At 42.8% G+C, this 23854-nt stretch overlaps 1 protein-coding gene across 1 annotated transcript in view; it reads right to left on the bottom strand.

Annotated features, from left to right (window-relative positions):
- Positions 1–23854, bottom strand: part of Btbd9 (BTB domain containing 9) — a 366300-nt gene that overhangs the window by 108697 nt on the left and 233749 nt on the right. Inside the window, exon 7 of the mRNA XM_005360314.3 lies at positions 19331–19440. Within this exon, the coding sequence (XP_005360371.1) occupies positions 19331–19440 (110 nt within the window). The remainder of the gene's footprint in view (positions 1–19330; positions 19441–23854) is intronic.

Here is a 23854-nt window from a genome sequence, read left to right as displayed (position 1 = left end):
TTTAATGGACGCAAAGACCATTTGTGGCCTGATTTCCAACTGTTTGCTTTTCCTAAAAATTTACACCATTTCAAACACTGTTACAATCTCAGAGTACCTTTAAATGAGCCACAACCACAGTCCACCTACTCTACTTCCTACATTCAGTTCCTTGGAGGAAAACACATGTTACCTACTTTTTGTTTTGTGAAACACAGTTTCTCTGTGTAGCCTTCTCTGTCCTGGAACTCTCAGTCTGTAGACAAGGCTGGCCTCCATCTCACAGAAGAGATCCGCCTGCCTCTGCCTCCCAAGAGCTGGGATTAAAGGTATGTGCCACCACTGCTGGGTTTCATGCTACCTATCTTTTATTCCTAGATAAATTAGCATGTTATGCTCAATAAAATGTATTCCGTTCAAGATCTAACTCAAAACACCAGGACTGGGGAGAGATGGCTCAGTGGTTAAGAGCACTGACTGCTCTTCTAGGGGTCCTGAGATCAATTCCCAGCAACCACATGGTGGCTCACAACCATCTGTAATGAGATCTGGTACCCTCTTCTGGCCTGCAGGAATACATGTGGGCAGAACACTGTGTACATAATAAATAAATAAGTATTTCATTAAAAAAAATCATTTATCCTTCCCAAAGCCATTATCTTACCGGAAAGAAAATGTGTCGTGGATTCCTTCACATCTCAACTAAACACCTACCCTTTCACAGTCTGTCTGTCATTCCCCAACCTGAGAGTTTCCACTGCTGTCAACGTGTCTCCCACACACCTTTAGTCAGATGCAGACAGCCTGGAGGAGGAGGCTGTTGTGTATCTTCTGTGCCTCTTATCTGTTCTCAGCTCCTTGCTTAGCCTGTGTCTGAACCTTGCCAACTGTAGCTCTCAAACTCCCTTTACCAGTTTAACTTCTGGTTCTACCAATAGAAGAAGTTGGATAGACTCATAAGAGAAAGCTATTTAAAAAGTAAAAAAAAAAAAAAAAGCATAACATATGTGCAGGTGGGAAGTGGCCCAGTTCTCTCAGTGGTAATGCAAAGAGCAGCAGATGAACACAATGTCAATGCCCTGTTTATAGATCACAGACCAGGGGTGGCAGCAGGGAGGCATGAGGGTCCCAGAGCTTCAGCAGCAGCCCTGTGCTTTTGGCTTACTAGGAACCGCAACACAGAGCCACTGGTCTTCCTGGTCCTGTGCTGGCAGATGCAGAGGTAGACACAGGTCTAAAGCCAACGGGAGAGCTCTGCTCCATGATTTAAACAGTTTAAAGATACCTGAATTCAGAACCTGGCTCCATGCTCTAGTTGGTACTTCTCAAAAAGCACGAAGAGGAGGACAGCCAATGACGAGGAAGGAGAGGGACTTAGGGCAGCATACATCTTCCTAAGCACCAGAAGGTCTTGAGAAGGGAGCCCAGGCTCTTGGAATGCTGAACACCACTCTAACACCAGCTCATGTTTACTGCTCCCCCAGGTCTTCTAAAAGCTAGCCTATTCATCTGGAAGACTCGTAAGAGAAAGCAGTTTAAAAAAATAAAAAGATGCAAATGGCCCTTAAACATATAAAAAAAAAGCTCGATTTTTCTCATAAGAGAAATACACTTAAAACTGCAATGAGATCTATCTCTTACCTAAACCAGTGAAACCCCAAAAGTGTGACAATGTGCTCCACTGGTACAGCTATAGGGGAGCAGTCCACACAACCCCAGTGAGAGTCTGCACATAGCATCTTCTCTAGAAAGGTGAACCTGAGGGTATTTAGCAAAACTCCATGTATATTTCCTTTTGGATTGTGAAAGCCATTTTCAGAGTCCTACAAAATGTACAAGGTAATCAAAACCATTTGTAGTACCAAGACTGAAAATAATATAAAGGGTTCATCAACAAAGAACTCATTCAACAAACTCAGTTCATCTACACAAAGTATGAGTTATAAAAATAAATGAACAGTATGTTTCTCCATCTTAGCTATAGCATAAGCATGAAGTAATATGAACTGAAGTTCCCAGAAAAAAAGCTATACATGTATTAAAGATTTTACAAGGCTGACTGGCTGATCAGAACTTCCTGACTATGGACAGCAGAAATGTAGATCCAGAGCAAAAATTACCGTGGGCAACCTTTGCTCCATTTATAGTTACTTGTTGTCTGTGTCTAATCTAATATCTGGTCAACTCTCAGGCGAAGTCTTTGGAATGTGTTAACAGACCACTAGCTTTCACTGGCACCAAATCCAAGCACACCATCAGATAACATCTGAAACCTACAGCAGTTTTACCTGCTTTGCTGAGACCCATCTCCACTGTTCTCAATGTATCTGGCATGCACTTTATGACTTTTGTTCCATAGCTGTAAGTAGTTCATGTGATCAAGTTTATGTTGGCACATTTTACTAACGGCACAGTTACTCGAGTCTCGCTCAGAATATACTGTCTTACTCTATTTGAGCCAAGAGCTGTGCTGTGTTGCATTTGAAAGTCAAATATGGGCCAAAGGATGATCCACGCTCACTTGAAATGTTGCCTTTCCCTTTGCGCCCACATATTTGTACTGGCTCTTTCAATGGTACTATGCGTTCTTTCTGGTGCTCAGGTCCTCCCCCCCTTTTGCAGGTCATGGTCGCTGGTTGATTCTGAACTGGTTGTTGGCTAACTTCTTACTGTTCTCGGAGCATTTGGTCAAAACATTTATCCCTAGCATTCAGCCCTTTTCTGCTGCCTTCCCTCATGTCTAGTTCTATGGCTCTTATTGCAACCTTGTTTCTTTCAATTTAGAAGTTCTACAGCTGCCTGAACATAAAGACTCTGATAGGGAGGAGGCGGCAGGGAAACTCCTCAGGTCATGCAATGGTTTCACTGACAGCCTGTGACAATATATCAAATTGCTTCCAACCCCAAAGTATGATAAGTTGTCATAGGCTATCATATGTAGGGTACATACATAGGGTATCCACCCAGTGTGTCAATGGTCTGTCCTGTCCCTTTAAGAGACCAGCCCCATCCACTCACTCCCCCATCTGCTGAGGCAGGCAGATCTTCCTTCCTGCTTGCAGCCAGAGTCTCTTCCATCTCCCTCTTGAAGAGGCAGCTTCTGTCTCTCCCTTCTCCCCTTCCCCACTTGTTTTTCTCTTTGCCCTAGTCCCTCCATAACCCACTAAATAAATATCCAACCTCACTCTGCATGGTGTGCCTATCTGTCTCTGTCTCTCACCTGCTGGGGCTGCGGATCCCTGCTTGGGACTCACTTCCCCTCATGGCCCACTGCAGCCACTAGGGGAACTATGCCATCCCTGCCTGGGACTGGCTGCTCTCGGGACCTGCTGCCTGCTGCCCGCAACCACTTCAGGGACCTGCAGCATAGTCTCAGGACCCGCAGCATTTTACTTTTACCATTACATTGGTGCTGTGACTAGGCCAAGCTCTCCACATTCCCTCTGGCCGGCGGGTGGGCCGGCTAAGGACATGTGGAACCCTGGGCTTGGGAATCAGGCTTCTTCACAACAGCTCTCCATTCCATCTGCCTGAGTGAAATTTCTACGCACACCACTGGCTTCAATTAGTGAGTTTCCCCCATTTTTGGTCAGCTTAACAGTTTCTCTGAACCCGAGGAATTGACTGTTGAGCTCCCAGCAATCTTCTGGGGGGAGGGGTGGACTACCCAACCATGGCCCTAATGGCTATAGTTGAGCCCTTTGCTAACATTCATTTCTGGGTTGCTTCCCTTAGCTGAAAATGTGAGTGGATAACCCGGAGTCAGTCCTCCCACACCACACTGCACATGCTGTACAGTGTATTCAGTGGGGGCCCAGAGGCCCTCAGATTTATTTTTTTTGCCTTTTTTTCTTTTTCTTTTCTTTTGGATCACTCATCAGTGGTCCTCGCTGTGGCTCTCTGGCTTCCGAGTAGCCCCGACTGTAGTCAGTCAGGCTTTAGCACCCCACCTGTAGGCAGAGGACACTCTCCTACAAGCCCTGCAGTGTTTGCTGATGATTTACATCCTACCTATAGAGGGGAGACGTCCCCTTATAGGCCATGTTGTGTCTCCATTTTCACAGTTTCAGCTATAGGTAGCAAGCCATCCAAAACCATCAATCCAGCCTCCCATCTGGGATGCCTTTAAAAGGCCCTAAGACCCCCAGGCCTTAAAGCCCTACTTACAGATTCCAACACTTGTCCATCTTTATTCAAATGGCCTCCTTACAATTTAGATAACAATTTAAAGGAGCTGCCTTATGGCACCTTTGATACTGATATTCTACAGGAGCTTTCTAACTACTGTCAGCACACAGGCAAATGGAAGGAGTTTCCTCAAACTGTCCCTACCATAACTACTGCTGCCAACAAGATTGGTCGGATCCACAAGGCGGCTGGTTTGATTTTCAGCCTTTTTCTGTCTGCTGCAGCTTTTGGCATGGAGGCTCAGCAACAGGGCGGATCATGTCTCTAGGTCTCTCTTATTATTAAGCTTAAAATCCCAGCAGCTCAGAAATCGTTACTTTTCCATACAATATGTGACTGCTGCCATTTTGACTGAGGTCAGGTGACCTTGCCACCATCCTGGCTCAGGTCAGGTGATTTCACATCTTGGCTGAGAGCCAGGACAGGTGACCAAGTTCCACCATCTTTACTGAGGTATACCCTGCCTGGTCCTCCAGTTTACTTATGTTTTTTTGTCTCTAAATTCCTCTTGATGACTTGGTTACTTGTAATGTTTTGTGCAGTGGCATGCCTTTGGTAGGGCCCACCAAGAGCATCCACTTTGCCCAATTCCTGTTCATTCTCTGTGTGTGTTCATACATGCAACTCAAATGCATCTATGTTTACTGTTAAATGTTATAATTGTTCATTACATCTCATTTCAGACTACAAAGTAATAAGTCTCATGTTTTAAACTGGTATGTACTTTTAAGACTTATAAAAAAATACTCTATATATAATCCAACCATGATCTAAAATATATTGAGCTGTTCTCTACTATTGTCAGTTCTGCTGTTAACCATCTATTGCAAGTGTTTTTTTCTCTTTCTGTCTTTTTTTGAGTGTAAATTTTGCTTGTTGAGAGCCAGTATAGTCAAGCTTGGACCCAGCTCTCAAGGCTGATTATATACTGTAGTTATACCTGATAAACAGCCCTCAACCACTCAGAGATCTGGGGAATATGGCATTTAAATATTTAATTATTAAAAGACTTTTTCATAACAAAAAGAGACAGGTTAGCTCTTAGCAACAGCACTCTACTTCCTCCAAAGAAGAGAGAAGACAATGGGCACAGAACAACATCCATCATAAATTGCTTCAACTGCCAAGCACTGACCACTGGGCAAAACTGCATTTCATCTAAACTGAAGGTCTCCAGATGTGGACAGAATCACTGGAATAAACAGCTTAGCTGCTCAGGTCAAGGTAGGCTTGTCTTACTACAGATTTCTTAGCCCACAGGATCTTCTGGAGCCTGGCAGGCCCTCCACTAAGCAGTAAAAGGCAAATATGACTTTGAGTGACCATGGAGGACCCTGAGGATTAGCTCTAGGTGCCAAACAAGTAAGTTCTTTGTTGTTTTTAATCAGTAATTCAAGTAAAATTTCACCCTTCTCAAAGATCTCTGATGAAGTTTGACAGCTGAGGTTTTTGTCAGTTTAAAAGGACAACCTCCCCAAACAAATTTCAATAAAATATAAGACCTGCAAGTTATAAAGGTGTGAAGACAAAGACAAGTTATCAAATTTCTTTCTCACATTGCCTTTCAAAGTCTTAAAGATACTTTTCATTGTACAAAATAATCTGTCACAGTCATTCTGACATAAATATGCCATTGTTTATACAATGCATATGTCTAAAACTTCTCTTTTTACAAACCCAAAGAATTCTTGTGAGTTCCAGGGAGCCAAATTGAAGAATCCACCTTAAACAAGTCAGATACACCCCTCTCAATTCCCTGTCCTAAAAATTTTTTTTCCTTCACTTAACCTTGTCCTCTATTCTGCCAATACCTTAAACAGGATAAAAGGCATCAGACATTTCCATACCACAAACACCAGACAAGAGCAAAGAGATCGGCTATGCTAGATGTGACCAGCACCCAGCCTTCTCAGGTTCCCCTCCCCAAAGATGACGCCCACAAATAAGCAGGAAGCAGTATTGAGAATCTGCTGCCCCAATTCCTTTAACCTGTGGTGTCTAACTTCCTGCCTTTTTATTATAAAAAAGAAATGGGAACGTAATGATCTGTCCTGTCCCTTTATGAGACAAGCCATGCCCACTCCCTCCCCACTTTCCACCAAGGCAAGCTGATCTTCAGCTTCTAGCCTGAGTCCCTCCCTTTTCTGTCTCTCTCCCAGAGAGGTAACTGCTACAGCTCCTCTCCTTCCTCTCCCTCCCTCCCTCTCTCTCCTCTCTCTCTCTCTCTCTCTCTCTCTCTCTCTCTCTCTCTCTCTGCCTCTCTCTCTCTCTGCTCTTCTCCCCTTCCCCTCCATAACCCACTAAATAAATATCCTCTCACCTGGCATGTGGCTCACTGCCTGGGACCAGCCACCTTCGGAGACCTGCAGTGTGGTCTCATGGCGTGCCCATCTGTCTGTCTCTCCTCATGGGACTGGCTGCCCTGTCAGTCTCTCACTCACCACGCAGCTCCCTGCCTGGGGCTCACTGCCCCTCATGGCCCACTGCAGCCACTTGGGGAACCACGCTGTCCCTGCCTGGGACTGGCTGCTGTCAGGACCCACTGCCTGCTGCCTGCCGCAACTTCAGGGACCTGCAGCATGGTCTCGGGACCTGCTGCCCACTGCAGCCACTTGGGGATCTGCAGAATTTTACTTTTATCATTTCAAGCCCCTCAAATTCCTCACACAGGATAAACATGAGACACAGTGAGAGGGGTCAACTTTGGAGTAAGACTATTCCCATTAATGCAGCAAATATCTGATCCAAAACGCACATCCTACCAGCTATAATAGAAGGCTACAGGTTTTAATAAAGAAAAAAAGCTATGGGAAATTGAAACTCGAAGGAGAAAGTGTCTGGTAGTAAAGCTAGCTTTATGGTAGACAATTCTGGAAATTTAATCTACAAGTTTTATTTTAATGGCAAACAACTGATATTGATGCAAAAAAACCTGTACATTTAACTAAAAGTCCTAGGCAATAAAACTAAGGATTATAAGTGGGCAGATTAAAGAATTTTAAAACGTGAGAAATGATGATGCTAGCTTACAAAATATGAAAGAGAATTTTAGAAACTGTCACAAGCAAAGGATGGTTAAAAACAAGAAGTTAACGTTTTGAAGCGCTCTCTCTCTCTCTCTCTCTCTCTGTCTCTCTGCACGCCCCCTTTAATAAACTCCTACGTGGGTTTGTTTCTTGTTCCGTGTTTCCTTCTCACTTGTGTCAGGTGACTTCAGTCCTCATGACAGCTCTTGAGTTTACATACGGGTTTTTTCCTGTTAGATGTTAATCTGTGTTAATTTAGAGGGTTTTACTTAAGACTTACAACTATAACAAAAACTTTTAGAGATCTTAACTTATTGCCCTTTTATAAACTTGGATCATCACTTCTTTTTAAATCGTTTTAACTTTTAATATAAAGTTTATATCACCTTGGTCTATCAGTGTGGTGTTTATGTCCACTACCTGTGGATAAATGTCATATGATATGTTTTCATGATAAAACTCCTGCCATGAAAGGATGTAATTAAGGAAGAAAGCATTCATGTGAATGTACTCCATACTCTTTTCCGTTCATACTGTTAACAGGAATTGCAAATATCCTCTTCTTAGGCTTGGTCACCTGTCCCCACATGCTAACAAAAGAGAAATAATGCCATAGGGCAAGAAAGAGAAGGTACTCAGTGTAGCTACCTGAGGAATTGACAACAAGGCCAAGCAACCTCAAGGCCATTTTGAGGGTGCAGACAAGAGCTCTAAATTTAAATAGAAGCTGGGTGTAGTGGCGCACACCTTTAATCCCAGCACTTGAGAGGTAGAGGCAGAGGGATCTCTGTGAGTTTCAGGCCAACCTGGTCTACAGAGCTAGTCCTAGGACAGCCAGTAGTACATAGCTGTCTCAAACAAAAAACAAAATAAACAAATAAATGTAAATAGAACAAAATAATACAAAAACCACCAGATAAGAGGTGTGAGAGACATACAATTAAACAATCTCAGTCAAGTTTTTTTGTTTTTTTTTTCTGTTTTTATTTATTTTACATACATGTATATGTGTGAGAGTGTGCACATGAACCACAGAGCAATCATGAAGGCCAGAGGACAACTTGCGGGAGTTGGTGCTATCCTTCTGCCATGGGGTCCTAGGGATAGAATCTGGACCACCAGGCTTTACTGGCTGAGAAATCTTGCTGGCTCATGTTTTTTTTTTGGGGGGGGAGAGGGTGAGGGACTGGGCCTCCTTATGTAACTCTGACTGACCTTTAACTCAGAGACCCACTTACCTTTGCCTCCTGAGGACTTAAGTCCTTTAGTATTTGAGGAGACAAGCTGTTGCCAGGAGATGACTGCTGCTGTCTTCAAATGAAGGATTATTTGTCTTAGGCAGCCATTTTGTGCTTAGACTCCACAGTGACTGAAGATTTAGGACAATCACTCATGTGAGCCTTCAGTTTTGAAGAGGATATGAAATGGGTTAGATGGATGGATACTTTTGAGTGACTAACACGGTTATACACACAGAGGCACAGAATGAGGCAGAGATGTCAGACTTCTGCCCTGCCATCTGTCTCTTGCCTTGTGGGCTCCAAGAAGTCAATGCTTTTTAGCAAGGGGTATTTCTGAGTGCCTGTTAAATCTTTATCAAGTATGCAGGTAAAAGCAAAATAATTTCCCTAGGATTCTCAACATTTTCTGGCTATGTTTCAGATGCAGTTCCTTGAGTCTTCATTGATAACATAAAGATTAATTTTATTAAGAAAAAAATGTTTTTAAATTTTATAAAAACAGAAAGAAACTACAAAGCATGAAAATAAGATATAAAAATTATAGTTATGGACTATATATCTTGATAAAGGAGGTTAAAGGAAAAGGCAATTCTTTTAAGAAAGAATTTTATCTACTGAAACAAGACCTTTGTCCTAAAGTCAAAGGTTTTCCAAAAACAGAAAAGGTAAAGCCAAAATTAGAAGGCTAGCATATATTGTAAGATTTGTGACAGGTAAAAGAGAGAATGTATAAATGATTAAGTTCACTATAATGAAAAGTTATTAAAAATTCTTTTGAGTCCAAATTAGATGCAGATTAGATGTAATATCTAACTTTCTGCTCACAACAGTAAGCTGTGGATCAGCAAAATAGCAATGGAAAGACTCCGAGAACAAGGACTCTGTGCTTTGCCCCTTATGCCTGTAGAGCCGGGGCATAAATGATTCAATACTAGATTTGCATGGTTTCCCACTGAAGTTTACTCTTACAAAAAGGCAATACATTAGCAGTAGGAAAAAAGAACTGTTAGAAGAAATTATTTCTACTTGGGGCATTCCTGATGAGTCATGCAGTGACTGTGCTTCTTATCTTAATGGACAGATATTAAAGTTTGTAAAGTTTGGCCCATTATACAGAGTTTTTCATAGCTCCTATGATCTTCAAACCTCTACATTGACAAGTGATTGTCAAAACTGACTCGAGTTTTTGACTCTCTTAGCTAAAGACACTTCCATTAATTTCACTAAATCTAAGATCCATCTCTTTTAGAAACCCAATTATTTTCTAATAAAATAATAGGTATCCTGAAAAAATGGGAGAAGTACCATATAATTTATCTCTGATAAAGGGAGACATTACACACCAAGGACTTTAAAAATTGATTAACTACGCTGTAGAGGTCCATAAGAGTAAAACAGGTCCATCTTGAAGAAAGGTCAGACAGTTCAGACCTATTCTTGCTCCTTCAAGGTTAAATAAGGCTCCTGACAAGGTATGGCTATTGGAGGCCTTACTCTTCAAAGGCCAGTCAACAGGATGTTTTGACTTAGGGTGTGGCTACTTGATGTTTTGGGTATGAAGGAGGTGATTATGTTTGTTTGCTCTTTGTATCTTGATAAAGAAGTCTTTTTCCTTCTCCCTTGTGATTGGGGAATGTAAGAACTCTGAGTAATAAACTAGGGGCTGTTCACAGTACTTACTCGATGCCCTCCCGACTCTATCTTCTGTTTCTCATCTATTTCTTTTCTTTAATCCTCACTCCAAGTATGAACGGACAAGCCTGCTGGACTGGACACTTAGCCAGTATGGCAATGCATACTGGTAATTCAAGCCCCTGAGAGGTACAAGCAGGAGGATCAGGAGTTCAAGGTCATTCTTAGCCACTAAGTGAGGTCCAAGCTAGCCTCAGATACTTGAGACAGGTCTCAAACAAAAAAATAAAAATAAAGATAAAATGTACAAAAATACCAACTAAGAAGTAAAAAATATAGTCCTTCTACAGTGAGTGCCCAAGAGATGAATAACTTAAATACTAAGAGTTAAAACCAAGATTTCCTCAATATCACACCCAGAACCCCACCTCCACTTTCAGTCTCAATGAAAAGGACTTCATACTCCCTGGCTGGCTTATCTACCTTTTTATTGCTGTGACAAGATACCTTGGATCAAGGAACTTATAAAAGAAAGAGTTTCTTGGGGCTCATGGTTCCAAAGGGTTAGAGTGTACGATCATCAAGATAGGGCATGGCAGACAGGCAGGCATGATGCTGATGCAGTAGCTGAGCGCTCCCAGCCCTATCCATAAGCATGAGGCAGAGAGGGCACTAACGGGGAATGCTTTGGAGTTTTGGATCTTCAAAGCCCACCTCCACTGGCACACCAACTCCAACAAGGCCACACATCCTAATCTTTCCCAAACAGTTCCAATAATTGGGGGCCAAACATCCAAATGTATGCGCCTATGGGTCCACTCTCATTCAAAGTGCCGCACCAACTGTACTACAAAAGTTGCAGAGATCAACTCTTAAATTTTACTTTTTACCAAGATGTCAAGTTCTTCTGAGAACCCTTCCACAGGGACTTTAAAAGCATTGCATGATCCTCACCCTCCAATACATCTACAGCTGAGTGCTCCAAGTAACTGAACTCAAACCTCTGCAAGGGCTACAGATGGATTAGCAGTTAAGAACATGAGAAGCACAATTGTGGAGACTGGATTTCAGATCTCAGTACTTGTGTAACAAAACAGGCACGATCAAACACATGGAACTCCAGCTCTGGGGGCGCTAACAACCTCTTCTGGCCACTGTGACACCCACACAGGTGCATACACTCACAGATAGGCATAAATAAATAAATAAATCTTTTTAAAAAACCCTCTGACAGTATTTCTACTAAGCTTGTCTTTTTTGCATTGTAATCCTTAATTTTTTTATGGTTAGGTGTTTTAAAAAATTATATGAGCTACTTGGAATTTTTCTTGATATGATTTCTCAACTATAGAAAACAATCTGTTATTATGGTCTCACATTAACCATGTTTTTGTTATGACTGTCTACTTATTCCTAAGACTTCCTCTCTATGTGAACCATACCACTGTATTAAGAAGCTCAAACTTGTACCAGGCATGGGGGCACATGCTTTTAATCTCAGCCCACAGGAGGCAGAGGCAGGTGGATCTCTGTGAGTTGGAGGACCAACATGGTCTACAGAGTGACTTCCAGGCCAGCCTGGTTCTCAAAGCAAGTTCCAGACCAGCCAAAGCTACACAGAGAAACCCTTTCTTAAAAACAACAACAACAAAGTACAAACTTCTTAATTATCTTCACAGAAGAATTCCTCAATATTAGTGTGATATTGGGCAGGGGGTTAGAATTCCTCAGTATTAAGTGTGATACACGCGGCGGGGTGGGGGGGTGTTTAGAATCCTTCGGTATTAGTGTGATATTGGTGGATTGGAAGCCCTCAGTATTAGTATAATATTGGAGAGGGGTGAAGAATCTCTCAGTAGTAGTGTGATACAGGAGGCAGTGTTAGAGTGCAGAGACCTATTTTACTCTTCCAACATAACCCATTTTTGAGGTACCTGTTTTAATTCAATTTCCTATGACGTAAGATGTCTTCTGTATTTTAGCCAATGGCTTAGCAGAATAAGGCCAGGCAGGAAACCTGGACAGAGATATAGAAACAGAATAGGCAGAGCCAAGCAGACGCCAGAGGAGGAAACAAGATATGTAGAAAATGAGGTAACACCACGGCCACGTGGCAATACATAGACTAATAGAAATAGGTTAATGTAGATGTAAGAGCCAGCCAGAAATATGTCATCGGCCAAACAGTGTTGTAATTAATATAGTTTCTGTGTGATTATTCGGGTCTGAGCAGCCAGAAAACAAAAGTGCAGTCTCCATCTACAAATGACAACCCATGTCAGGCAACAAATGTAGCACAATTAATAAAAACCCAGAGGCAGAAACTAAGGTTCAGTCAGAACGTCAGAAAAGCAACACAGCCAGCCACTGGCTCTTACCTCTACTTCAATCTGAAATGGTGATCCTGTCTCCAGGAATCTCAGAATGAGACTGAGCCTCCTCTCTAGGGATGGGATTAAGGGTGTGCACCACTACTGTCACCCGGTTTCTCGAGCAAATCTGTGCGGCTACTGGATTAAAGGTATGTGTCACCACTGTCTGGTCTGTAAGGCTGATCAGTATGGTTGTTTTACTTTGAACTTCAGGCAAGTTTCATTTACTAAAATACAAATGAAATATCACTATACTCCTAGAGCCCAAAATAAAACGTATTAATTGGGTACAACCAACAGGATTGCTTCGTTGCCACTGACACTAAATATGTTAAGATATCTTCGGAATATAGTCCCATTCACTAGTTCTGATGGACAACAAAGAGGGATGCCAACAGTCTGTATTGTTGTAGGGACTTCTGGGCATTCCCTTTAGGGGTATGCCAGACCTGGAGTTAGGGTTTTTGTTTAGTGACCTACTACTTGTAGAAATTTTCAGAACTGGAAGCATCCTCCATGCTGGGTAGCTTTCACGGTGCCTGATGCTGCTCTGTAGACTGTTGGGGGGGGATAAAGGTACCAGCAGTCTTCCCCAGATGTGAACGCTGTGAATCTACAATGCCAACGGGGCAAGGAAAGATATATCCACTGGTACAACAGTAACAAGACTATTATGGGCAACAGATACTCACTCTCACTGATTAGATTTCTGGCCCACTCAATAAGAGGGAATCCATCCTTGGAACTGTAAACCCAGTCAAAAACCAATGACCAAGGTAACCTTAAGTGTTAGGGAAAAACCCACAACTGCTATTTAGCTAAACTGATGGAACAGCAATCTGTCTTCTAAATATCTGTGTTTATAATATTTCTTGAAACAAGGTCATTCTCAGCCTAAATAAGAGAAACCCTTTTGCAGTGAGAGGAGGTGAATACCCATGACTCCACCAAATACTGAGACTAAAGGACGCTTGAGGGTGCAGTGTTAAACACGATTATTTGTACCACTCCTCTTTAGGTCCAGGAATATTACAGAAAAGGGAGAAGGAATAATCTAAGAGCCAGAAGACAGGGAGAAGGGCTGCAAAATGTCACCTACTAATCACTGCATAGCCGAGCAGTCATGAACTTGCAGCAGATGCCCATAATGGCATTCGCCTACAAATTGAAAGCAGAGTCCACAGTAATAGATGGACCTAACTGTATACTGAAATGCTAAGCCACACTGAGCAGTTTCAATTAACTTTAAGATAGGATTTCTTATACATTTTGAGTGAGATATACCCTAGGACATAAAAAATGATTGTAAAAAAGTTACACTATTTTTAGTAATGACATGCTCCATGACAGCATTGGTACTGCTACTCTAAGACAATTTTATATTAATAGAGACAGAGTATGTGAATTATTGTGCTGTATCATTGGTAGTTGAGGTTGAAAAGGACTTGGAAGACAAAAAGACCAAAGTAAATTTGAATCAAAGTTCCAGGATGTGCTAATGACACATTTTACCTATTAAATAAGACTATGAGCATCCATTTCCTACTTCTGCAAACAGAAGGGGCCAGAAACAGGAATAAAGGTAGTAACAAGCACCATCTATTGTGCAAATCTGCAAGTGTCACCTCCCTCTAAAGAAAATGAGGGTTTCTTTTTCTTTCTTTTCTTTTCTTTTTTTTTTTTTTTGAGGGTTTCTTGAAGAAATGACTGGTTTCAAATCAAGGGTGAGAACGTAACAAGATGAACCGTGTGTTGTGTCATGCGAGAATCAAAGAGATACTCAGAAATGCTGAGCCATATTGGCAGCTCCCAAGGACCAACCAAAGATGCAATTGTTTGAAGATCAATGATAACTGATTATTCAAAGTTAAATGGCTAGAAAGATGGCTCAGTAGCTAAAGTACTTGTAGTGCTGTCATGAGGACCTGAGATTAGATCCTCGGCGCCCACATAAAAAGCTGGCCATGACAGGGCACACCTGTAACCCACATGTGGATGCAGAGACAAGGGATCCTCAGCACTTGCTGGGCAGCCAGTCAAGCCAATCCTTGAACTGTAGCTTAAGCAAGAGACTTACCTCAAAAACTAAGGTGAAGAGCCACAGCGGAAGACATGCACCAATTGGCCTCTAACCTATATACCACAAGCATGTACACATATATGCACATATAACAACAACAGAAATGTTACCAACATGCATTTCCCTTAGAAACCCCAAAAATCTACTATTTGTTTGTCTGTCTGTTTTGTTTTTTTTTTTCCTGAGACAGGGTTTCTCTGTAGCTTTAGAGTCTGTCCTGGAACTCACTCTGTCGACTAGGCTGGCATCATATTTACAGGGATCTGCCTGTCTCTGCCTCCTGATTTCTGGGATTAAAGATGTGAGCCGCCACTGTCCGGCTCCAAATCTATTTCTTTGGTCACACGTGGAGGATGCTAGAGAGCAACTTCTTCAATTTGAAAACTGGGACAGAAAGGAAAACAATGTAATATTCACCCTACTTTTCCTGGGAAAGTTACATCTCAGGATTCTCAAACCAAGCTTTAGAGAAATGTTTTCTTTCTAGCTATTAAAAAAGACAGACTTGGAATAGCATTCTATATTCCTAAATCACGAAGCAGCAGATTTGAGAAATAGTCATCAATAGATGGAAATACCCAAAGGGGAGACAATCTGAATGTCTACGTGTTTCCTGATGCTGTAGCACACACAACATTAACTATGGAGCAGTTACCTAAAAACAATAGTAAAATCTGACTTGGATTCTAATGGCTATGCCACAAGGAATGCAATGGGTGAGCATGCCTTGGGGCTCAGTGATCAAAATTTAGGCCATCAGTGACACTGTAGACAAAAATCTGTTTTCTTCAACCAAAAAACTCTTACTAGAGAAGGAGTGAGCGAGTCTGGCAGAGTGCAGGTAAGGAGCCTTATCAGGTTACTAGGGAGGACTGCTGGGAACGGAAGCCAAGGTGTTCTTTACTCATGGAGCCCTGTTTCCTTCCCCTTAAAAATTCTGATTTGAATAACTTACAAAATACAAACTTTCTCACTGCAGACTTTGAAACTTTAGGAGACATTTCAATACTGGCTGACCTCTTAATATCTTAAGAAATTACTATTCAAATTTGAGGAATTATAATGGCATTATAATACTAAATACAAATTTACTTTTAGAAATATATAATGAAATATTTACAGATGAAATGATAAGACACTTATGATTGACTTCAAAATAATCTAGCGGTGAAGCTGGAGAGATGGCTCAGTGTTTAAGAGGACTGGATGCTCTTCCAGAGGACTCAGCACCTCACTGTGGTGTACAACTCTCTATATCTCCAGTTTCAGTGGATCTGACTTCCTCTATTCGCCTCTTTGGGCACCAGGTAGACATGTGCACATAGACACACATTCAGACAAGATAAGCACACACATAAGAGTAATAGTGACCTGGTGGGGAGGAAGTTACAGACAGACAAAACTAAGCTGGCTGTGTGTTGTTCTCAAAGACAGCTGGTAGGGACTAGAAGTGAGTAACTGATGGAGGATTCCCCTCTGTATGCTGTGAACATGTTTTATTACTATCAGTTAATAAGGAAGCTGCTTTGGCCATGGCAGAGCAGAATATAGCAAGGAGGGAAACCTAAGCAGAGATAGAGGAGGAAAGAAGGCAGAGTCAGGGAGATGTCATGGAGCTGCTGAAGGAGAAGGACGTCAGAACCTTACCGGAAAGCCACAACCTCATGGCAATACACAGATTAATAGAAATGGGTTAATTTAAGATATAAGAGCTAGTTAGGGATATACCTGAGCCACTGGCCAGTGTTGTAATTAATATGGTTTTGTGTGATTATTCAGGTCTGGGTGGCCAGGAACAAAAAAAGAGATCTCTGTTTACAAGATACTAGTATGATACTCAATCTTTCAATGGCTATGAATAATCAGACCTCAGAAAACATATACAAAGATCACAAAGTAGAACGCTGAGCAAACACCACATTTGGGAGGTCAGGAATGTGTAAAACAGGAGCTGCTTCTGTGCCTCACTGGTGTCATGCTAGGGCCTCTTGCAACTCTTCCTAACACAGAGGAGACAGTCACCACAGGCCCGCTCTGCCAGGAGAGGATGCATTCGGGGAAGATGCACAAGCAGCCATCAATCAAGTGTGATAGGGCTATGGCAAGAGCAGCAGCGAGGTGGTGGTAGGAACAGCTAGGGCCCATTCCCAGGGACAGGGAAGCTGGTCAAGTTGCAGGCTTTCCTGCTAAGCTGTGGAAGTGAAGCAGCATGGTGAGGGGAAGGTGCAGGCCATGGTGCCACACACCTACAGTCCCAGCATGTGAGAAACACACAGTGGATTATGAGTTTGAGGGTCGATAAAACCAAACTAAACCAAACCAAATAGAAAAACAACCTCCCCAAACACACACACACACACACACACACACACACACACACACACGAAACCCTTGGTGGGAAAGACTAAGACGCAGAGATGCAGAGTTGGCATCATTACGTCTGCTATGTCACTTCATGGTACCATTCCATGTTTTAACACTAAAATCTGACTATAAAAACCACAAATGACTTAGTCATTTTGAAGGTCTATAGAATGATTAGAAGACCCTGAGCTGGTGAAGGAAGACTGAGAACTGAGAAAGAATCTATGAATCTAGACATAACAGGAGGCCTTGGCACTCCATTAGATACGCACAGTATTCCTGTTATCTTCCTTTCTCTCCAGTCATGACAATATCGAGCTTAGGGAGTGGCTCTCAAGGAGGTTTCATCTAAAAAGATCCGCCTCTCGGTACCTCTATCTGCCTGTGCCCCTGCAGTGTCCACTCCTTTCTTGGGAGGTTCCAGAAGAATTGCTAGCTAAGGGCTATGTGCTGCTAAAACGCATCTGACATACTCAACATGCACATCTGTCCAATACTACTCTAAACATCTCTGTAAGCTAAGCAAAGCTGCAATGTCAGACTCAGGGTAATGAGAGCCCCATGCTCCTCCCCACCAACACCACCTCCCTTCTGCCTAGTCTGGGCAGCTCTGAACTATAGAGATGGCCCCCAGGAGGTCCAGAGTGTATCCCATGGCAGGTCATCCGCTGGTGAGTTCACATGTCTACCTGTCTACTGGCGCTGCTGCTGCTCCTGCATGGCTGAGGGACGATGGCAGGTGTGGCACTGCAGTGTTCTTTGCAGTCACACTTGTATGCTCATTGAAAGGGGCTTGAAGAAGTGTCCTATCAGACATCAAAACAGCTTCCTGCGTTTGCAGTCCTCTCCCGTCATCTGACAAGCCTGAGACTATTACAGCCTTGGACAGCTCTGACTGCATCAGCTTCCACTAAACACGCAAGAAAGCATGTCTTACCATAACCGATACCAAGTTTTGTATGGGCCTCTCTAGCAGATGGGCCTGTTTCTTAGGTAATTACAGTATCAACAATTTTGTTCTCCCTCCAGTATGAAGGGGACCAATTTACATGGATACAACATGTATAAGAATGCAGACCTTGGGCCTGAAAAGATGTCACACAGGTTGTGAATCTGAAAGCTCTTGGTCTCCTCAGATCTTCCTCAGCAAGGCCTCTCCTGATTGCACACAATGAGGCCTGAAGTCTTCAGGGGACCTAGGAAGCCTGTACCCACAAATCTACATACCCAACAAAATTAGAAGACAATGCGACCACTGAGTGCTTCAAATTTGTTAATTTTCAAATGACTTGAAAGTCACAAAAACAGCACTACTAATTTTTTAAATTACATTAACAGTAAAGTGAAAAATAATTATTTTGGTTGAGCTCTAAAAATTCTCTTCTCAATGGAAAATTTCCACACATTGCGAGGGCAAGAGCAGACACAGGGAATTTCAGGCTCCAGCCATGCAAACATCGCTGCCCGTGTCTGAGTCTGTGATCCTCTTTGTTAGTCACTGCCGTGCTGAAGACTTAATGTGGATCTGTGTCCCAACATGGACAAGAGAACAGAATTCTCTTCTAAAGGCACAGAACTCTATTTTAGGTAAGGCTACACAAAAGCATGCTCTGCCCCCAACATGCTGTGAGTTATTTCTCAAAGAAAGCTACAGCAAAAGCACAAATTCAAGGATCTCACAAGCCTACATGCATACATGCAGGAGGTGAGGAACTACCCAAGGTCACGGAATAAGTTGTTTGGAAAGAACACATCACTCTTGACATCACCAAGGCCAAGAGCAGATGGATGGTACACAATGGGCTAAGCAATGACTAAAACAAAGCCTGCCCCCACCCCCAAACTAACCCAGAATTTAAAATCTCCGTGGGAAAAAGTAGCCAGGCAGCTCCTACCCAGTAACTTGACTTCCTCAGCAATAGTTCAGCATTGCAGTCTTACTCAAATTATAGACTGCAACATTCTCGAGGGTAATCTGGCTAAGAAGAGCAAATGTGGAATTGACATGTCTAGGAAAACATTCCCCCAGCTACACATACCATTCATATCAAATCAAAGCCAACATGCCTTCGTAGCCCTGGAAACTATGACCATCAGATCAATACTAGACATTCTCCCCAGCCTCAACTATATTAAATATAGAAAAGCCTTCGGAGTGAAAGCCTCTGCCTGGCTATCAAGAGCATTTTCTACTCTGCAAATCTGGACAACTCCCTAAACGCTTCCAATCCTAGCTGTAGTGTAATACTCATATTTGTTTTTCCTTTCCTTTACTGGGTTTATTATTTTGAATTCTTCTACAAATAAAGCCTCTGTCACTCAGCCATACGACATTTAAAAATCAACTCAAGTCCTTAATCAGATCTGATTAAGAGGAATTATTAGACTAAGAAAATTCTGAAGGCAAAGTATCTAAGCATATATGCAAAAATATCATGTAACACTTACCTATTAGGCCCTTTTCCAGAGTGAAGGTTTTGTTCGTAAACATACATTCAAAAGCCACGATGTGGAAAATCTTGTTCACTGTGTTGTGAGTCCCAACTATTCGGATATACCTGAGGGTGAAAAGAAAGCACACGTGTTAGCATGAGCTCTGCCACACCCATGGCCAGGCTAGGCAGGTAAGGCACATCACACCACAGAGTAGAGGGAACTTTGAGAGTTCTTAAGTCAACCTCCTTGGCTGGCTCATGGCCATGCCGTTTCACAGGGAAATAAGCAAACCTTGGCTCTGACTTACCTAGAAATCACATCAGGTACTATTTAGTTCAACCCTTATATGTCATAGAGCAAATAGAAATCCACAAGACATTTACTCTGAAGAATAACAACCAGCTTCTCCCTTGATTCATGACTAGGAGTCTCTCTGGGTATAGGTGCAAAACTATAAGCAAAATCAAATGTTTTCAGCTCCAAGAGCATCCATCCATTGCAGGCAGATGCATGAAATCAATACTGCTTCCCTGTTCTGAAGGAAACATGCAAATAACCTACTGAAAACCACTACGGAAGGAAGTCTTCTCTTCAGGTGCTGCTCCCAAGTCCCTCTAGGAAGTCAGCCCCCACCTGAGTGCTAGGGAGCCTTCTCTGTAGAGAGGACCCAGCCCGCTCTGCAGCTCCTCTTCTGGGCCCCACGGCTCTGCCATCTGCACATGGTGTGGAGTTTCACCGGGCAGGTCTGGAGTGTCTTGGCCTGTTCACCCTATCCATTTCTCCAGAAGCTTCATCACCGACAAACAAGCACTAAACCTTGGAGCCACTTGCCCCCTTAGCTCCAAAAGGACGGCAGTTCACAGGTTAGTGAGTACACAGTCTTCTGGGTGTCACACAATACCATAGGGAATATACTCCATGTTATTGCACTAGAATTCAAAGGGAGAACCACGAAAAATAACTAGATTAACTAAGAATTCTTGTTCTTCCAAATTATGAACTATGTACTGAGAGAACAGATTTCAATGAGGAAATGACAGGCTGGACAAGGCTTTAGTAATACCCTCCCCCTCTGCACATAGAACAACCTTCGATTTAGATGATATAATTTTACTTCTATGTTAATCGCTGTCCACTAATTTCATAATTTCCTAATGTTTCTCATCACTCTGAATTAACTGCATAATGTAAAAGACTATTTGAAGCATTCACATTAAGGAGACTGTATTTAGGGGTTTCGCATTATGGGCTATCTTCCTCCTTTTCTTCCAGCCTGAGCCTCATGGCATTTCCTGTGCACCTCATTTAGCCATCTGCTCCTTGACACAAACCGATCACTCATCTTCATAACCCATATTAATGGGATCTCCTGGACTAGCTATTCAGAATGCCTGGACTTAGTGCAGGGAGAGTCATCCTTTCCTTGCTGAGACCTGGCTCCTACCAGAACCCTGCAGACACCAGGAAGGTTTCTCTGACTTCCTCAGCCTCAATGCAGACAAACAAGGCTTTCTTTTGTTTTTGGTGGAGAGTTCATTAAAATTAGATTCTTCATGGTCTGAGTAGTAGTACAGATTGTGTTGTCTTTTACTGTAGACAGCTAAAGTCTCCCTGGGAGCTTTCTGGAAGGGAAGGGGTGTACTAAATCTGGCATCTTGGCCCGAATCTAATTTTGGTCATTTCCTGTAACCACAGGAACTCAACTAGCATTGCACTTTCAACCGCACATGGCCAAGGCAGCCTGAGTGCTGCTGTCTGCAACCTCAGAGCAGGCAGTTTGATGCAATCTGATCAGATCCTATTCTCAAGGTTAAGTTACCCAAGAAGAACGAGCTCTTCTACTGTGCACGGTACAAGAGCCAGGAGATGACTAACAGGGCCTTTCCCCTTGGCAGTGCTTAAAGCAGATGCTGATTGGCCTCCCTTTCCTTCTTAAACATGGAATCAAGCTTTCAAATTCAAATAATTGTCATTTTGCAATTTTACCCTGATGTAAATGGCAGGGACACACAAAACAATGCAATCTTGCCTTCCCTTGCCACATGGTTATAAGCAACTGGAGACAAACAGTTGTAGTGGAATACATTTTACAACTTTAATGACAGCATTTGTGACAGTAAAGAAAATACTAGATAAGAGAAGAACACTCTTACGTCTCCAGGTCAAAGCCCCACATAAATGAAGACAGTGTTATCTCCACCCATAATCCAGAGGTCAAATGAGCCATTCATCACCATACATCTCACTTCTTGCTGGCTACAGAGCATGCCCATAACAAGCCCTGTCACCCAGGCTCACAGGCTTTCTAAGCCTGCACCATTACAGTATAACTTACAGCAATGGCTTCAAGTCCTTACCCAAACCCACACTTCAAGAAATGGAATGTGGCTTTTAAACATAAAACAAAGAAATCCAGCCCACAAATCACAATCCCAGAGAACTTAGACAACAATGAGGACCCTAAGAGAAACTTACATAGATCTAATCTCCATGGGAAGTAGAAAAAGACAAAATCTCCTGAGTAAATTGGGAGCATGAGGACCTTAGGAGAGGATTGAAGGGGAGGGGATAGGTACGGAGGGGAGCAGAGAAAAATGTAGAGCTCAATAAAAATTTAAAAAAGAAAAAAGAAAGAAATGGAACACCAAAAGAAAGAAGCCAGAAGGAGCCAGGCCCCTCCTTCCTGCACAGAAGACAGCAACTAGAATCAGCATGGGTGTCAGTAAAGGGCCAGGCTTCAGTGAGTGCTGACAGCCTGGGAAGGCCTGTCTTTCTTGGAGACCCTCTTATGCAAGGACTGAGGAGGCTCACAAGCACCTATCCCTGATCACAGCCACAGTTCCTCACTAGAACTCAGAATGCAGACCCCTCAGTGGAGGAGAAGTTCTAACTGAAAACCCACGAGAAAGGGTAGGGATGTTTTGTTTGTTTTTGAACTTTCTTTGAAAAAGCAAAACAAAGTGATCCTAACATTTGAGCAAGAGAAGTAGACATCGTTCTTCTGCCACAAGATAGCAAACAAAGCTCGAGACTTTTCTCTTCACTCTTCAGCACTGTCTCTGCGGTGCATGGTCACCCATGTCACCTGGTAACAAGGGCGGGGCAGCAAGGGCAGCATCAGTGAGCAATGAAGAGCTGTGCTAGCAGCCGGAGCACTACACTTTGTTCTCTAAGAAGTCCTCCACACAGCAGCTCAGTGTGAAGATAATTAAAACTTAAACGGTGCCGCAGAAGGCAGATAGGCAGCAGATTGGCAGGTTCTGGGGAAGATGAATGCGTCCACACGAGTCCCAGGGAACCAGTCTATTTCTGACATTCTCCTGCCTTCCTTGTGCTCACTGTCTTCAAGCGGCTGACAGAGCCTGGACCTTGAACACAGTTCAGAACAAGATGTTTCAATAACGAAGTTCTTCAGTGCTAAGAGACTATGGGTGAAAGGGATTTTGTCTTCTTTAATAAGATAAGCTAAAATGTTCTGGACAGCCTACTAAAACGGGAAGGCACTGCAGAGTTTTACAACAATGTGGGCTTCAAAGCAGCGCAGTTCACCATGTAGTTAGATAAGTCAAACGAGAGAAAAATGTTTAAAAATTTTTGAACCTTGGTTTCCTCCTCTATTAAGAAAGGTCAGCAACACACTCAAGTCATAGGTTTTCAAAGTCAAATTCCAAGATACCATCCTATGGGTTGGTCGGGTAGACCACAGAGGATATCAGAGCAAAGTGGGTTATTATCATTGCTCTTGACTGCCCTCCAGAATTAGTCAGTAAAACTCTATTGCTGAAGATACCACATATTCTAGATATAAAAGACAGAGAAAGAAAGTTGGAATTGAGCTGGCAGCTCTCTCTCTAGTAGCCAGCATTCAATGTGCTGGACATGGTATGCAGGCCATCAAGGGAAGAGAATCCTTCTTCAGCAATCATATCCAGCTGCAGACCCTTCATGCTACAACAGCGAACTGCCTGGCAAGACATGCCTACTGGTACAATGGTGTCATGAATGTGCTGGGCTAACCAGCTGCCTCCTGATCAGATCCAGTGGAAGGAGTATATGCCTAGCACTGTAGAACTGCTCAAAAGCTGGAGCCAAGGAGCTTGGTCACAGGATCCAGGGGGAATCCACTACTTATTGCCAAATGGACATGCAGTTGAACTGCCTTCCAAATGTTCATACTAATATACCCAAGCAGCACTCAGCCTTGACCAGAGAAGCCTGTTTTGGCAATGGGTGATGGTCAAAGTGATAAGAATACGTGGCTGCTAAGTGGTTGGTTCCAAATAGGGCATCTATGTCATGCCTCCTCGTGCCAGGGAACATGATGGAAGAAGATGGCACACGGATGTGGAAACCACAGGGTAGGGAGGAGTGCAGTGGGGCACTGACTTCATATCACATGGCTGCTGAAAACATGAAGACCCAGAAGCTATGATTGCCTGTATCTCCGGCCCCCCAAATAAGAAGAAAATGAGGGTGGTGGCACACTCCTTTAATCCCAGCACTCGGGAGGCAGAGGCAGGTGGATCTTTGTGAATT

Source organism: Microtus ochrogaster, linkage group LG2 (assembly GCF_000317375.1).
Source record: "Microtus ochrogaster isolate Prairie Vole_2 linkage group LG2, MicOch1.0, whole genome shotgun sequence".
Classification (NCBI taxonomy): domain Eukaryota; kingdom Metazoa; phylum Chordata; class Mammalia; order Rodentia; family Cricetidae; genus Microtus; species Microtus ochrogaster.
This window is presented reverse-complemented; position numbering and strand designations above follow the sequence as displayed.